This window comes from Athalia rosae, chromosome 1 (genome assembly GCF_917208135.1).
Source record: "Athalia rosae chromosome 1, iyAthRosa1.1, whole genome shotgun sequence".
Taxonomy (NCBI): Eukaryota; Metazoa; Arthropoda; class Insecta; order Hymenoptera; family Athaliidae; genus Athalia; species Athalia rosae.
The window spans coordinates 27619654-27638561 of NC_064026.1; the positions used below are offsets into that span (position 1 = coordinate 27619654).

Below are 18908 nucleotides of genomic sequence, written 5' to 3' on the forward strand. Positions count from 1 at the left end.
GTTGTGCCGGTTGCTACTGCAGAAACTCGGACTGCCGGAAATGAAATTTCCCTCTAACAATATCCCGTCGGAAAATCGATGCTTTTTACTTAACGCTTTACCGCTTGTACACGAATTAGTTATTATATTAATCGTGTACTGAGATCTGTTCACATTTCGAGGTTCGGAATGGATCGTAGTAAATCTGGTTCGCGTCTTATGATGTTTCGAGCAAATATTTCGCCATTTTTTTCTTCGAAGGATCGGTGTTTCGAAGGATTCTTATTTTTATGGAAAAACGATCAATCACACGCCACGTCTCCGTCCGCTGATATTTCAAAAACGGAACAAACATTAAGGATCGTCATTCAATTTAATTATCTCCGATGGCCGAAATGTCGTTCGGAAAGAATCGATGATAAAGTGAAAAATAGTTGTATCGAATTACAACGCTAAAGTGCTTTCGGTAGCTCTCATGCTGAGAAGAAAATAAATTGATCGATTTACTTGAAAATTGAAAAATTCCTTTCAAACAAATCTATAAATTATGAGAAAACCCAAAATAGTTGTGATCGCGTCAAAGATCCAACTCATGTATTCGTAGTCGGCATTCTTATGCTTTTTTTTCTTATTCCATAGTCCTTTTTTCCTGTGCCTAGGGACCGTGGACCAGGTAAATCTACGTTGCGCATATACATATACGTGTAATAATAATTTCTCGCGGGAAATGCGTATACCTTGCGATATGTATATCGAAGTGTTTCGCGTCCGTCAGAATAAACATGTGTACGTATTTATAATGCAGCTGATATGTATACCCATGTAAGAGAAGCTACACACCATATCGCGTATGAATAAAATGCAAATTGGGAAATTTACTAGCTTGATACGCAAGTATAGTCCCTTTACACATATACCTACCTATAGTATCATATATTAGAGTTGAAAGGCAGGCGGCGACGTTCAAACATTGGGAACGAACAACGAAAATCACGTAAAAAGAAAGAAGAACAAGAAGATAAAAACGCTACAAAAAAATGAAACTAGACGCGCAAAAAATTAGAATGAATAAAACAAAACAGAATAAAGATAAAATTATTAATGGCTCAGAAGCACGCGCGATATTCACGTGTATGTGTATATGTATATATACTATACACAGTGTTTAGAATCAACTTCTAGTTCATAAAACTTGAGTATAAATCGGTGAATATTTCTTTCGTAGACGAGAGCGATTCTTTTTTTTGTCAGTTTTTTTTTTTTTTTGTTCGTACGTATAAATGTTATCTGTAAAGCGCGCAGAACAATGTCTGACAGGTAATTGTTATTTACGCATTGTATAGGATCATTAAACCCACCTAATGTGACGATGATACAGTTAGCGATGCAGAAAAATATACTTTAAAGTCAGAAGGGCGCAGTCACTTTTTCTTTTTTTGATTAACTTATTATTTGAATCCAACGTTTTTCATCAAGTTCTCATACTCGCAACTCGATTACGAATGTACGACATTATGCAGTTACAAGAAGTAAAAAGTCGTATTACGACGTTTACGATCTTATGTGCCATTGCACACGCTATGTAAGTACCACAAATGTTTGACATGGGGAAAGTTATTTCCAACTTAAGATAGATAAAATATAGTCCCCCGTATATACGGGCAATAATCTTGGTAACAAAACGGAGGCTTCCAAAAGTTAGCTCATTTTCAGTCTCTATAAAAGCATAAAGCTTGCAGTTTCGGTTCTGCAATTCTTGGTCTTTCCTAACTCAATTATCCTACCAAATGTCTGTTATATAAATACACTTCCTCCGGAGATTTGCGGTATATCACATTCGCGGATAAAATCTAGATAACTGTGGCTCAGGTTATTTATATGTACGAAGCTGTCAAAAGTCCTGAATTCTAGAAGGGATTTTGGGACTAAATTGGAGCAGGCTGGGAGAAAACAGGGGCAAGGAGAAAGTTTTCACGACAAAAGGCGTATCTAGTTTTCTCTGAACTTGTGAAACGTATACCTATGGGTAGAAAGTGGGGGGGGGGGGGAGGGGTACAAGACGGAGAAAAAAACCTTTGATAACTTTGTTAATTAAACAGTTTTACCTTCGGTATTATACATAGAACTCTCGAAACCAGCTTTTTTTTTCCTTTTTCGCAAAAACCCCAGCTTTGTGTATATATATATATATATATGTATGTCCATAAATTCCTTTTCTCGTGTATAAAAGACAAGGGGTCCTGTTGGCGAAACGGAAACCAACGGAATCTTTAATTTCTGACAATGATCGACGACCCTTTCTCACTAACTTTTCGGCTGCCAAAGAAGAACAAGAGGAAAAGGAACCTAAGAAAAAAGAAACTTTGGTGATTAAAACATTTTCCCGAGGAAAGTAGATTCTTAATACGTATAATACCTTATACATATAAAATTGTACACGGGGCGTTTTACGCCAATACGACCATTCCACGATCTGATTCACCTTCATCTCCATCGGATTCTCTACGATTTTAATTAACACGACGAAAATTATTTTCACTTTTTTTAAAGGGTTTCGACAAAAGTCAGTAAAAGAATCGATTCACTTTACATCGACGATCGTTTGAAAATTTTCGTATTCAACAACGACGAATCTTGTCGGATTTGAAAATGCGATCGATCAATATGAAAATGTTGGTTTAAAAACTTGTGGACAATTGGAATCGATTCGAAACAAAAATTACTTCAAAATGAAAACCTGACAAAAAGGTCGAGGTTCAGTTCTCGCGGGTCGAATTGGCACGGAATATACCATACATGCCTAACGAATAAATCTCGAGGGATTTCTTCAAACAAACGAACATATTTATTCACGCAGGCGCGCGTGTTCGGCGATTCGGCGCCGGAAGAAAAACACACGCGCTAAAAATGGAAGGAAAAAAGAACCAGGAAAAACATGCTATTCCCAATTCTCGTATAACCTGCGAACCACCGCGGCCAGATGCTATTGCAATCATTGCCATGGAGCTGGCGAAAGTAAAAAAACATCGATTGCCATTCGACGTGATTGGCAGCCACAGTGGGCAATAATTTTCGCGCTGCACGGAACCACCATGAGCTTTTTTGACCACCGCGAAGAGGCAAATAATTCTCTTTTCTATTCTCATTCTCTCTTTCCTCCCTTGAGACACGCACGTTGCGTGCATCACCGTTTTTGGCAAACTATAGACCGATAAATTTTTTATCGCGATGCCTTTGGTTTTTTGGCAATCGGTGTAGCGAAACATGCGATTCTCTAATTTCATCCGAATCGGCATTATCGGCTGATGTATAAGTTACATATTGAATGATTTAAGAAAAATCGTAGTTTGTTGTATACCTCCTTATTCACGAATGGCGATATGCAAAGCTGCAAACTAACTCAATTATTATAACCGTGTATCGAGTGGTCTTACGTCATCGCGGGTCTAATTGTAAGCCCCGCGAAAGGTGTCTGAGATATCTGGAACATTCCTAAATCGTTGTCATGGTCACAGCTGAGGTGTACGTCATCGCACGGAGCCATTTATTTACATAAATATTTTTACACATATATTATATACGATACATTCGCTTCCTTGTATATACGCTTCCGATGTTCGCCCCGGATTTCCATTTGTACCGAGATATTAATCTCCTACCATAGACATGACATCTATGCTCCTACGTACGTACGAACCATTACTGGGAAAGACAAGAGTCTGCGAATTCGCCATCCCGTCATCCGTCGAGAGCCAGAATTTTTTTGCTTTTCACTCGCTTTGCATTTCAACGGGATCCGGTCGTTGTGTGGAAAAAAAACCATGCTAATCGAGCTATGGTATTCGTCGCTACACGAAGAGCGACATTTTTCGAAAAATTTTAATCCCTCTTCATTTACAGAATTATTGCGTGTTTTTGTTATAATATTTTCATTTCAACGGACATCAATATAAGGGTGACCGACGCAGGAGCAAAAAGTGAAATAAAAATGAATAAAATAAAACGTAGTTAGTTGACGGGTGCGTTTTGGTATCGCTTTTGACAATGTGATCCGTTTATCTGTTCACATTAATGCTCGGTTTCAATCGAAATTCGGACATGCAGGGGTCAGAACGACCCTTGTAGTTTCGTTCGGTTTTCGCTCCCGTTCGCCTCGGTTACATCTCGTTACATTTCAACTTTCGTTTACGGTACGCAGAGGTTAACGGCAGATCCACGAGTTTTGGATTTCTCTTTATTACTACAAGTTTACCAACTAATACGTGTTGTGAAACCTGGGAAACTGAGCATTGCGTGAATTACACGGCCCGCTGCTCCCGGCTCTTCCTTCCGTCGACTTTTAAAAATTTGATACCCCCGATCCCCGACACGTTTGCTCATCGTTAGAACATGTTTGCGTCGAAATTATCGTCGTCGTTCGCGACCTCGTCGTTATCAAAGTATCGCCAAATCAGCTTTTGGGGTTCTGGGGTTCTAGATTTTCGAAAATTTATAATCTCAAATTAGGCGCGGTATCGTTGTCATTCGTTTCGTTCGCGCACCGCACGATTTCTTCTCTTCTCTTTTCGTCAAGAAGTTGAAACGTTATTTTTCGTTTAAATTCTCGAAAGCACGGATCTATGAATCCGAATCCCATATGCGATACCGCGATGACGCAGTGATTTCGAATTCGGCTGACCGTACGAGAAATCGGCAGACCGTTATTAATCCCGCTCCAGCGAAGTGGAATATTACGAAAAATCGAATGAACACCTGCGGCAAATGTATTTTGATTTTTCGTGATTAGGAACCCCTAAACTAATCGCTAAAATCATACGATTATGAGAAAATTGTACTTTTAGCAAAACGATATGAGGCGATCCGTTACGAACCCGCGTAATGGGATTAGGACCGCCCATAGCTACAGCCGGCACGGGCCAGGACCGTAAACCAGAAGATCAGAAGAGGACAGTCCGATGCCCTACGTTCGAATGGCCGAGGGCGTTTTCACTCGCACCCATCGGTTCGGCTCCTATGCGAGGAACCTCCTTGCGGTAACACGTGCGTACAGGTATAACGCGCATATAACGCGGTACGGTACCCTTGAGTTTTGGATTATGGTACTACCTCGTCCTCGACGGTGCTTCTTATCGATAACGATCATATATCCCCGCTATACGTACGCGCGGAGTTATTTCCAACAACCACCCTATAACGTGAATAATATCGCAGCTTGTGAAAACAGCGTACGCGGGCGATGTGATTTATTTTTTTAAATTGGAATCGTCGAGAACATCGGCAAGAAAAATCGAAAGTCGTCGAACTCGAATCTCTGACACGCGCATTTGCGTAACTTTATGAATTCGTTGAAAATACATATATTAGCGACGAAAATAATTCACCTATAGAAGGGTATCGCCTGATTTTCCGTTGGTTACGTTGGATCGGAGCCCAAAGTCAGCGGTCACGGACATGCACGTTTTTCGTTTTTTTTTTCACGTCTCGATCGTACAAAATGAGGAGGAAAAATTCATCCCATTTCGAGATCTCTGGATCATGGTCTTAGACGATACTCGATATCGAAATATGCTCGGGGGACGGAATTCGGTGGTGAGAATATAATTTGAACTTGCGATCGGTAACAGGTAGAGTTTATCGAATTAATTGGCGACGAATTCCGTAATTTTAGAAGCTCTTCTAACCGCACCGGTATGCAGGTATAGTTCGATCTTCCGCAGATTGTTTTGCCCCGCGTGTATTGTATATGTATACAGGGTGTGTATAATATATTACGTGTACTTAGCCGAGGTGTATACCGAAGCCCGGGTATGCGACGTTACCCCGAACCGGGTGATAACGATTAATTTCCTTAAGCCGCACAACACGTATAGCTACCTATAGGGGTAGTTTGCTGTATACGTATGTTACAACCCCCTGAATTAGCTATTGCCGTTTAATACATGTTAGCTGGAACATCCGAATAGTCCGAACCGTTCCAACCGTCGTTGATATTGTTGCTACCGTTGTTGCTGCTGTTGTTGATGTTGAAATTGTTGTTATCACCTCCTCCCCTTACTTCGGCAGTAATCGAGAGCTTAAAAACCGCTGTTTTCTCTTCGTACCTACTGCACAGCAGCGTTGACACACGATGAGAAAACGCGTTCGTCCGAAGCCTTTTCAGTCACGGACGTCACTCGATCATAGCTTCCAACTACTACACCGTTGCTTGCAAGACGAAAGCTAGGCGATTTAAAAAAAATGTAAATATTAAACCGTTGCAGCGTGATTTTGCACCCCTTGTTTCTTGACTCGGATCATATTCACGTGGATGTTCGCGGATGGCGAGGTCGTGAAGTTGAGAATAAAGGTTCGGTTCTCTCTAAATAACTCGTTGAGATTAAATTAAGTTCGGCGTGACCGAATAAAAACCGTACCGGGTACTCATTCGATATCCCTGCGCTTATACATTCGGAGCGTGCAGCTTTCTTCGAGTTATTTTAATTAACGTTCTTTCTTGTTATACCTACGCGATGTAGAGGTATACGTACGTACATATTTACTTTATACTTACAGCATTTTTTATTATGCCCCAGCTGTTTTACGCCGATATATTTCGAGAGCTCTGAAGTATGTATCAACTCGTTACAAAAAGAACCTGAAACTGCGTTGCAAATTAACGTATCGATTGATACCCGAGATTTTAGCGAGACATAAGCGAGAAAAAAATTTACCTACGAGTACTAAATTAAAATTTCTTAAAGAACTATCCTCAAGGTCGTGCAACTCCATTATCAAGATCTGTAGTGAATCAATCGCGTTGAAATTCTGGGTGTACCTTAATAGGTTACTTAATTGTTACATTTTTTTCTTTTATTTGATGCAGAATTTATAGAACTTCCAATTTTTAGTATTCGAAATCAGTGCGTATTTATTTTTACTTTGAAAATAATAAAGAGAGAAGGTTTCTCCGCCCCAAAATGTATTTGGTAAAAATAAAAAATATTTCTCCCCTTTTTTTTGGGGTTTTGAAAATCCGAGAGCCCCACCACCCGAGCGATGTGCCGGAGGAATTTGATAGGTGTATAAAAACCCTCTTTAAAAGCACCTTACCTATACCGACCCTTCTGGAGGATCACTCAACTCCGAAGCTAATTATAAACGATCTTAATTACCACTTATTCACGGTCGACGGGCTCAAATCGTGCGCTCCAGCTATCGGACTAGAAGGATTGAACGTCGACGTTAGACGGAGGGACGAACGGTCCGCATCGAGGTATAGCAGATTGCGAAACTCTTTCCCTCATTTTTAATCCTCGATACAAAGCGGTAAAGTAACGTTTTAGAAATCCATGTGTCCATGTACGTAGAAAAGTAGCGGACGCTAGTTTCGAACGCGGATGGGTGAGAGGGAGACGAGAAGATCGGAGTAAAGTCGGAGTGCGAGGGACGAAAATACAGGGAAGCCTGCGCCCTGATGCGATCGCACACCGTACATGGATGTATTACGTATATATTCCCATCTGTATATAACCTTTCTGCACGATTCGTAGGAAAGCGACTGCGTGGCCCATCCGCACGGGGGTTGGAAAACCTCCGGAGTAGGGGATGGCGGGCGACGCGACGCCAGCGTTCGAAGGAACGGCGCCTCAGTCCGCGTGTCCTTCCGTACCGCGATACAGCAGGGTCCAAGGGTATAACGAGTGAATATTTTTCGTTCCATCTAAGGCATTCTTTGCAGCTGTTATAAACAAATAAAACGTTACCTTATAGTTTTTATCATTTTCGTTTCTGCCGTCTGTTAGGAGAATCGCAATCTTCATTAGGTATACAAATGTATCCGCATCTTCGACCGAAATGGGAAAGTCCAAAAAATTACCCCATCAAAAGACCGCGGTCGTTGACGATTCACCCGACCATTTCTATCAATGATGTAAAATGCGGTATACCGTGTATCACACGCTAAACAAGACGGATAAAGAAAAACTGAATCGCGAGTGTTTCGAGGGAATCTGTATCGAATTCCCTATGAAATTAATCGTCCTTTGTCACGACTATTTTGATCGATACGAAGATAGTCCGTACAGAAGCATAGACTGTGGATACAAAAGTTTAGGGTATATGAGAAAAAAGTAAAAGGAATCAATGGAATAAACGGAGAAATAAGTAACCGAATAAACAGAGAGAGATAAAATAAAAGAAAATAAAGAATTTTGGCGCCAGTTTGTGGAACCCCCGCAAATGTGGCTCTGTGTACGTTGAATCGAGGATACACGGGCGGCCGTGCTGCCCGTGTCGGTGGTTCGCGAAGCGACAATAGTGTTAGATTACCGCTTAGCCCGCGGACTTTGTGCGCGCCGGGTAATTCGGGGTCCCATGGAGGTCAGGCCCATCATCATCAGGCCGTTACCGGAACACCGATGGTGGGCGACGATGGACCCGGACCCGAAGAAGCGATGGTTCAAGTCGAAAGACCCGCCCAAGCCGGCACGTGGGTTTGCTGCGTACCCTGCTATTGGCTAAGGAGAAGTAAAGCCGTCCACAAGGCCCTTCTCACTCTGGCGATGCTGCTGGTCACCAGCCTACTCGTTACTAGTCCGGTACTTTTTCTCATTACCACGTTACCGGAAGCTGAACAACCGAGGGAATGCGCGCCGCAGGTGAGGGGCCCGTTCTTTTCCTCCCTCCCTCTCTCTCTCTCTCTCAAGTTTTTCTTTTCGTTCCGTACCATCTTCTCGATATATTCGTGAGCCGACACACCGACCGGGGGAGGGAAAGAGGTCGTTTCTCGATCAACGAAATTCGGGGTGAAATATGCGGGTTGTTGTAATAATTAATTTACTTTTTTACTCCGTACTTCCGAATCTCCGTAAAAGTGTAGACGGGAAAAACTTCGGAAAATCGAATCGGACACGCAGCTAAAGTAAGATGTGACGCGAACGAGTCATGACATATATTCAGATCCGAATAAATGATGACTCGGCGTTATATTGCAAGCTAATACTTATTATACGTAACTTTGTTACTTATCCATGTATGCGTACACTGCTTAGGACACGACGCGCATCTCGTCAACCGAACTTGTAACTTACTGACGCCACAAAATTTCAAACTTTTTCGTTTTCGATGTGGAACGGAAAATCACGATGCGAGGTATTGGCGTTTTATAGAGTAATAACAATTGAGTGCATAAATTTATAATTTTCATCACCGTAGACAAAACGCCCGCGTGCGAGTCGTGGTGTTTGATGCACTTAACTCGAAGCGCGTCATTTGGAAGAATAATTTTAATTTCCGCGATGTGAAACTTCGTCAATTCCCCCTGTTATATCGAGTCAATAGGAAATTGACGTTGACCGTCAGCGCTGGGTATAGGTATAGTATACACTCATAGCTGTCCGTGCATGGCTATCGCTCCCAGTACGTATCATCCCTATCAGGGTGTACGTGTACGTGTACATTAAACCCTACGTGTATAATGTACGTAGAGATTATCAATTTCAGATTTTCGATAGTCGCGTTCAGGAGAATCACGCGGAGCGACGTTGCGCTGCAAGCTCATTAAACCCGAGCGAAAATTGTCGCGAAATTTACTCCAAAGTTTGACCGTTTTCAAGGCTGAAGTGGATTTTTGAATTTTCGATGTCGCTTGTCGTCGCGCGAAAGGGGATCGTCGAAGTGGATTTTGATGGAAAAGCTATTGCTGGAAATCAATTGACGATAATTCGTTTAGTACGTAAGTGGGGAATCATTAATAAATCGCTGTCATGACGAACTGCAGTTGAATTATCCGAACGATTGGACTCGTGCGAATTTCATCGACACGCGCATTCGTTCGTTCATTTATTCATTTATTCATTCACTCGTTCGCTCGCTCGATTCGTTGATTTATTATTACCGTTCCGCTCCACTTATCAAATATAAATTCGTCATAGATCGGCTCGTGCGTCAGCTGCGATGTGTGCAACCCTATACGGCTACCGAATTCCGATGAAACGAAACATAAAAAATGCCACTTTTCTCCCGGGATTATAAAATAATTATTTTTCATCGACGTTCGAATAATTTCCATATGTACGGCGGTGTAGACATGAGAGAGATTCGCGAACTGTTCCGAAATTGTACCATTACACGGGGACTTTGATAATTATTCAACCAACGAACCGTGTCACCATATTTGCATAACGGTGCCGGCCGCGGCATTGCCAAAATTATCTCAACCACTTTGTGTAATTATTGCATTATTAAACAAAACTTGAAATTACTGGACACTTTAAGAACATGCAGATGCGTATGGAAGATGGCAGGCCGCAAATCTTTTTCAAAAAAGTTTTTTCCGAAATCCGATTTTTTTTCCGGATACGTTATTACCTATAATCGAATAAAGTTTTTACAGGCATAGTCTTACTTTTTCCTCACATGAAGCAATTTTTTTTTGTCAACAATAGTTTTTCTTCGAATAGTTTACAGCGAATTTTACAGAGATCTCCCCTCAAATGGACTCGAAAATTTTGACAAAAGAATCTATAAGTATAACGTTTCTGAAATGATAGTCGTCATTGACACGAGGTGACCCTCAGATTCTATCGGATTATATTGTCAAAGTCTATGAGGTCTATGAAAGGCGAGAATAAAAAAAGTGAGGATGAAGAAAATTTGAAGAAAAACGTATAATAAGAATGAAGAAGGTATAACCTATAGAATGAACGAAGGATAAAGAAAAGAAAAATTGTGGAGTGATTCGATCCGTGAGGAAAAAATCTTTCTTCTCGCGCTACTAGTTTCTTTCGGAGTTGCATGAGGTGATTTTTGATAGCGATCCCTCCCCCCCCCCCCCCCCCCCACCCCTCGGGTTTGAGTCCTTTTGTGTTAGCTGCTTCAGATTCTCGCGTTTTTCAACGACGACTTATATCTGGGTATATGTATAACGCTATATGCAGTTCGCGGGTTGAAGCCCTATTCCGAGCTAAGGTTTCGAGGTAAATGTCAACCGTCCTTTGGGTCAGGGTTCTACTCTCCCTTCTCTCGACACCCTTTACGTACCCCTCCCCCCACCATTTATACACACAACGACGACTCGAACCATTTAACGATCACGATGCCATTTTAACGATACAACCGATCCGAAAAATGTAACAAGAATTTGCAATGCTCATTCAAATTCCTCTCATCCGAATCACTTCTGAGATTCGAGCCTTTCTTCCAAAGCTTTCGAATTTATTCTGTACGGGAACCTGAGGAAGTCAAAGAACACAAAAAAGATGTCCGCATACACGAAGGGTTGATAATGGCGATCGATCTCGTCTAAGGGCAGCGACGTGGAGACGACGATCGAATCGTCGCGAAGAATGAGGAGAGCGAAATGAGAGCGGGAAAAAGAGAGGCAAAAAATTTTTCGAGGGATCGCGAAGAAGGGTTTGAGTTGATAAATTTCATTTGTTTCGCCACAACGCAGGACGAGGTGTGCCTGAGGGACCGAGAGGGTCAGGAGGGTGTTTGCGAGTCTACCGTCTGCGAGGAAGCGTCGCGACGGATGTTGGCCTCGATGAAAAGGGGCGTCGATCCGTGCAGAGACTTTTATCAATTTGCTTGCGGTGGATTTAGAAAGAATCGAGAACCGCAGCAACCGACGTCAAGTTTCAACGGTCTCCAGTCCCACGTTGACAACCAAATTAAAGGTTAGTATTGTACATATACATATACATATGTACGTTGTACACGGTGTAAAAACAGACAATTTTTTACCAATAAGACTAATAGTATTTAGCGACGCACCCCGTGCCCACGGGTTTTTTTTTTTGTACACCATTTTTCATCCTCTCTTTTATTTTGGCTACTCTTTTTTAGTCCTCCTGTTTCAAAAGGGTATAAAAGACGGGGGAAGCTGGAAAATTTGTACGCGAAATATAAAACCGCTGTACAGACCTGCTTTTACCCGGATTAACATTAAGCGAAATTTTACCGGCTTTTGACTTATTCAAAAGTATCCGACTGCGGCTGTTTCTCTTTTTTTCGCCCGTTTCTAGCTCGTGCAGAAATTTCGAAAAGTCGGTACTGCAACCTTTTGTTATTGCACACGGATCATGAAAACCTTAGTGCAACAGCCGGAGCGGTTTGGTGGCCCATTTCGAATGATCCAGTCAAATTCTTGAAGAAAAAGTTTTGCGTACGAAACAAAAGTGGTATTGAAAGAGATGAGTATTTGTCGGATCATTTTTATAATAATGAGAACCATTTATGGAATTGATTTCTTTCAGTCAAAAGTTGAAAAAAAAATCCAGAAACCTCAGATCGTTGGGTTTGCCTTCATGCCAGCAAAACTTTTTGCGTGGAGAAAAAAAATCAGTTTCTGTTTGAAAAAAATGCGAATAATAACTCTTCGGTGTATCTGAAAATTTTTCTCTGCACATCTTCTATTTCAGGTCACGAAATATTTGACTGGATCTTTCGAACGAGCCAACCCGGTGTGTGTGGCGTATACCCTTGTCGATCAGGGGTAGTTTTATTCTCATTTCAGGAGAAAGTCATTCGAAATTTTTGGTGATTTTTTTCAGCCGTATGTGGTACGCGATAATTTAGAAAACCGAGTTCATCTAACTATGCGGCAACGTATGAGTTGGGCAGTTCTCTAGTTTGGCAGACGAGAAGTTTTTCAATTGCGGAAAGAGCAGTTATATATGCGTATGAGCTGTCGTCAAAAATCAGCCTCCATAAAGTAAAAATCCAGGAATCGGTACAGCCTGTCCCCCAAAATAATTTTTCCATCACCGTTCGTATATATTTCTGTTGTTTTTTTCATAATCGAATTCTTCTTTCCTATCTCCGCGTCATCGGATTTCTTCACCAACAAAGCCTCGGTGAAATAGGGTGGCAGAGCGTTGGTGGTAAATTGGAGTTTGAAAAACTTTCGTGCGAGGATGATGATTAAGCCCGCTTATATTTGACTGGTAATTATCGCCGGATAGAAGCTGCAGGAGGAATAAGGAGAAGAAGTAGGGAAGAGAGAGGGAGAAAGAACAAAATTAGAAGAGGAAGAAAAATCAGCTCAGAGAATGAGCTCGGAGTATAACCTGCAGCTATATACCTGTATGCTGAAATATACGTACAAAGATACCTTCTTACGAGAACGAGCTTTAAAGGAAATAGCGTACCTACTTTCAGTTGAAATTCGCGTGCGAATTTTGTACAACGAGCGATGCTCAAAGGATTCTTATTTCTCTTTAAAAGTTACGTAATAGTTATACAGCCCGACATTTTCAACAGTTACACGCAGCCCGCAATTAAGCCACGACAAAAAATGATATTATCATTACTTTTATTACACGAAACGAGAACATCGCTTTTTCAGTACGTGTGATATTCAATTATTACAATCCAAGTTTTGTCGCGAAGCGTCGCGTCTAGCCGGTTGTCCTATACGTACGTTATACGATAAAATCTCTACACAAAAAAAAAGAACGAGGAGAAAAAACGAGAAAGCAACAGGAATTAAAATCTGTTCTCCAAACGGAACGCTTTTGCTTCCGGAGCAGCGGCGTTAGAAGCAAAACTATTCGCTCGCCCGAAGTTCGTGTGAAGAATTGTACGGTACGGTCGAACGCGATTCCGCGGTCATTCCGAAAAGCAATAGGAAGAGCTACGAGTATTGAGACGTTTTACGGGAAAATCTATACAGAATAGTGGAGAAAAAAAAGCGTCGAGGTTGTTGCGTTGTTATATAGAAAAATGGGAGTTTAGGGGTACCGCTTGAAATAAGGGTTGGCACGATGACAAAAATTGGCAGACATTTGGGCGCTCGCGGTTTGCTTGGGACACCCTACGCTCAAAACGTACAAACCACGCGCGCAACGTCCGCGGTGAGTTTGGATACACTTAAAAAATATATGTATAACGTGTAGCATCTGTGTCTGTGCGTGGGAGGCGAGTCGGCGCCGCTGTTTTTGCGCCTTCATCCTCATGGAACGGCTCTATTTTTCATAACCGCCGAATGTCAGAGTCCTACAGCTCGCTGATGACGAAAAGCGGCTTTCTTCACTTATATTTTAGTCACGTGTACGCGTGTATCAGCTAGAACACCCCTGACGCCGGCATTTGGATTATTAGCGAAAAAAATCGCGGCGGCGATCGTTTTATTTATTTATTTATTTATTTATTTATTTATTTATTTATATATTTTAATCGGATGATACGTAATGGAGTCGATTTTTACCGCGTATATATCGGTATATTACAAGGACGTTCAGCTATTGGAATTCAGTTTGTGACGCGAGAAGCTGCAGCTGCACATCAGAGACTATTATGATTCGCTCTGGTTACTATTTTTTCCTCTTTACTTCCCCCCCCCCCCCCCCCCCCCTAGTTTACTGCAGCTGATGCGGAATAAGTAGGTCTAGGTGAAACTAAAAGCGTGAAACGAGCTCCGCTAAGTCCGCTTTTAGTTTGAACTGCATAAAATCCCGAAGTCCAAGGTTATACGACGGTTCGCATTGTATTTTACAAATACACATGTAGGTAAAAATGGGTAACCGAGGGAAAAATCTGTAATCTTCCCTCCTTTCTTTTTCTTCTTTCACTCTCTTCTCTTTTCTGGAAATAAATCGAACCTCCTTTCTCGATCATTCCACATGTTCACCTGTAAGTATAATAACGCTTCATGTACCGCGTGTCCCAACGGTTACAACGCAGTATCTCCGGTTGCCTGCCATCCCGCTATATCGGTAAGTTAAACTAATGAGATCCGTGGATGAACTTGGCGCTACATGGAAGTTGGCGCATGACGCCAAGCAACCGGACATACTGCGCTGTAAACGCTGGGACACACGGTATATGATGTCATTTTACTAGATACGTACATTCATGAACTATACCTACTTGCATGCCTCGACAATCTTTGGTAACAAACGGAAGCCGTACACATATTAATACCGGGGTGTATGTGGAGAAGAAAAAAAAAAAAAAATAGATAAATAAAAATGAAACAAACGGACAACGAAGAAGAAAGAAGGAGAGAGAGAGAGAAAGAGAGAAAATTACGTAAGAAGAAAACGAGTTACGCGCGTAGCAGCAGCGGCGGTGGATATCTGTCAATTCGATTAATTCATGGTTCAAAATGGGTCAAGTTCGCCTTAATCGGGATCGATTTGTTTGTCACTTAGATTGAATTGATTCGGGTGGATTCAGCCGGTGCTACGCGATGGAATTGAAATCATTAATCCAACCGACTCCCCCGCCCCACATTTCACCTGTACATATAACTCCGCCGGGAGAATCAAAATTAGAAGGGTGAAACCGTGAACCAGAAGCTATATATAATATTAATACCTATGAGGATCAACTTATAACAGGTTCTTTTTCTTTCATTTTTCAAACTTAAGGGGATAAGAAGAGAGGCAGGGGAAAAAAAATATAATAAAAGGGATATATCCTGATCCTTTTTTTTTTCATATAACCGTTGCTGTATGAATACATATATATGTATATTTATGGAATCTAATATCTGTGTCGACGAAATATCCGTCTAGGACTTTTTTTCATTCTTCGTTTTTTTCTCTCTTTTTAATACGTATATTCGTGTGTCTCGTCGTTCACCTAAACTCCCCCATACGAATTTTTCTATAGTCCAACCCCAAACGATGCCATCCACCCCCTTCAAACTTTTGTCCCTATCGACAAATGAAGAACCCAAAAAATTAGTGGAACTCGATCAAAAAAAAAGGGGGGGTTTACTCGTCGTCGCTAAATTCACGGGGGAAAAAAGCTATGAAATTTTGCGTAATTAATCAGTAACTGACGCGTACGAACATAAAACTTAATCGACGTGACCACGTCGAAATCATGCAGTCATCAGGATTGTAAATTGTCCAACCGACAGGGACTTTTTAAAAAAAATTTTACGCGTGAGTACGTGTATTCAGATAACGCGAATGAGAAGTTTCAGAAATTCCGAGAACTAAGTGAAAGTGATAGTGAAATTTATCCATAGTTCAGATTTTAATAAAGAATATTGTTCTTCGAGCCACCCCATGTATATTTAGATATCCTGGGGATAGAGCGGATTCGAAAGTATGAAATTCAGATGCACAATAAGCATTATACACTGCCACGTGTGGTGCTTCGATTCAAAGATGAAAGAGATAGATATACGGACATACACACACCGCGGAATAGATATAGCACGTATACATATATACGTTATTATTGGGGGCGCAGTTCTTGGTCCGCCAAATATAAATTTGGGTCGGTCGTTCGACGCGCGTCGTATAGCTAGGACGACGAATGGACGTGCGGAAGCAACCAAACTACCCCGCTGTGCGTCGTCGTCGTAGTTTTCGTTGCGACGAGAGGCGCCGCTACGGCGTGCAGTTTAGATCGATCGCATATCTAGTCGATAACAATAAGTCCGATTTTATGTAATGCACATTTAGTAGGGTATGTAAATACATACGCTGCACGTGTCATTAGATTCTAATAGTACAACGATACATATGTACGTGCGTTGTAACGGCACGTCATCCTTTCGCGATAAAAATTAAAGCGAAACAAGTTACGATCTCTCGATCTCCCTTCCTACTCTCAATCACGACTGTGGCAAGGAAAAATTATCTCCGAATGATTCTGGCTCCAGAAAATCATCATCGACTTTGATTTTTTTTTGATTTTCTTTCGATCGATCGTGTCTATTTCAGCAGATTATTTTCCAATCGATAGAATGGTGTCTTTTGATTTTCAAAATTCAAAATGACGAACCAAAAAACCCGAGCAGGAAATTTCGAGGCCGGCTCGACTTTTCTCTACCGTTTTTTTATCCATTCAAGATTCGTTCGTCGTTTTAGTTGTACCAAGGTCGATACACTTTGTGCTTCTTCCTTCGATTTTTGGCGCTTCCTTTATCGCGTACCGTTATTTCTTTATTTTTTTTTTTCTGTTTAGACCACGGGGGGTAAAGCACGACATATAATTGACCTTCTATAAATAACCTCGTTCTATGCGATTATCGGCACGAAGAGCGTTATAGATATAGGAATGTGTTTAGTGCCGTAAGGTGACCCAGGTCCGTGAGTGAATGGCCTTTATATTATGTATGTACGTACATGTTTCCTAGGTGAACAAATTCATGTACGTTACAGACCCATGAGAATAATACGAGGGTTTAATTTATTCACACTTTACGTGTACCCGTATTAAAACTAAACATGTACGTTATGTAATATGTAGGTATATATATATATATGTATGTATCAAAACATTGTACATAACATGTATAATATCGTGCACTTTCGCGCCAGCTCGATAATAAATTTGTCCGCGCATCAGAGAACAACCCCGTAAGAAAATTGTGAAGATATACGTCTATAGTAAATTCGTAATACGTATTATACTACCGGAGGGATCAGCTTTTCAGAAGCTGTAAACTCCACTTGTCTGAGGTGATGAAGTTTTACTCTGCAAATTTCTGCCGAGATTATAATATTGAATACGTTTGATGTATAGAAATGATAGCCGAGAACTTTCGTTCGAAATCCGAAATTTGTTATCCACACATCATATCGGTCCAACGAATTTTTCAGTTTTTCATCGAACTTCACACACACACACACACAGACACACACACAATATACGTCTAGGTACGTAGATCCCCCTATATTTAAAATGAAAGAGCATGTCTAATTCCGAATTACACGGAAACTCTCTCGTAATTGCCCTTATTATACGACCCTCTGTAATGTACGAAATGGAAAGAAGTGGCACTGCAGCACGTTCAAGATTATACATTAATCAAAGGAAGAGGGAAAAAAGAAAGGAAAAACGAACACATTTCATGAAGATGTATTATACATTACGAACATACGTACCCACTCGTCATCGCGTTATCTTTCAATCACGAGTGCAATTCACATCGCTGAAGTTATTGATTTGTCGATCTTTCAGAAAAGAAAAATCACCCCCTAAAGTATATCGTGGACGTATAGCGATAAAATTTTTCTTTGCCTTCCATTTATTTGATTTTCTTTCATCTTAGAAAGAAACCGAAGAACGTTCAAATCTAGGGCAACGTAAATGACTTCGAACTTCACCCCCACTCAATTTCGACAAAAATTTTCTCTATAACTTCCGCCTACGAATAGGATAGAAATTTTTCACTGATCGGGTACCCCCGTTCTTATCGTTCCCACAGCCACGCGAACTGCACGGAAAAATTTCAAATACTACAAAATATCGCAGATCCCACGAGTATTCGAAATAATAGCAACGTAAGGACCAAAAAAATAAAGTCAACTCCGAAACGAACGCTCATAATTGTACCACAAATTTCACATGTTACGTCCATCTTACGCTATAAATATATGCGAATAGGTGTATCGAGTTTACGTCTAGGTATGTATGTATTATATAGCGTACGATCCATTTACTACAAATTGCAGTGTACCATGTATACCGTACGCGTATTAGCATCCGTTACTCTCTTGTTCAACACCCCAGAGAATTTACGTACGAAAATAATTTATAAATATTACCACCGCAGTGCAACAATTTTGTATTTATACACTATTTTTTTTTTCCATCGGTTGCGCACAGTGCGCGGATCGAATTTTTCGTTTTACAAATATATCGCAATCCTCTTTTTTCGCATTTTATTTATTCATTTTTTTTTCACGATGTATTCACTGTCCAGCGTTCTATGACGAAGTGCACGCAGAGTACACGTTTGTGCACAACGTTCACGTAGTGCGGCGAGTAAAAAAGTGAATTATTTTGGAAAAACGGTAATAAAAAATAAAACAAATTCAACAAAATTGTTGAGGGAAAATATAAACGGACTGCATACGTATATAAATACGTTGAACTTTACGTGTGTCGATCATGTAGCCCGTATGTATATGGGATACATTTGCTCGTAAATAAAATGTACACGGTATCGTACAGGTACAGGTACTACTGCACAGTGCACCCCG

At 41.0% G+C, this 18908-nt stretch overlaps 1 protein-coding gene across 2 annotated transcripts in view; it reads left to right on the forward strand.

The window, feature by feature from the left end:
• Positions 1-7596: 7596 nt before the first annotated feature.
• Positions 7597-18908, forward strand: part of LOC105692426 (endothelin-converting enzyme 1) — a 46855-nt gene continuing 35543 nt past the window's right edge. For both annotated transcript variants that reach the window (XM_020855994.2, XM_012411627.3), the window contains exons 1-2: positions 7597-8615; positions 11411-11633. In XM_020855994.2, coding sequence (XP_020711653.2) covers positions 8376-8615; positions 11411-11633 — 463 coding nt within the window. In that variant the 5' untranslated portion in view covers positions 7597-8375. The remainder of the gene's footprint in view (positions 8616-11410; positions 11634-18908) is intronic.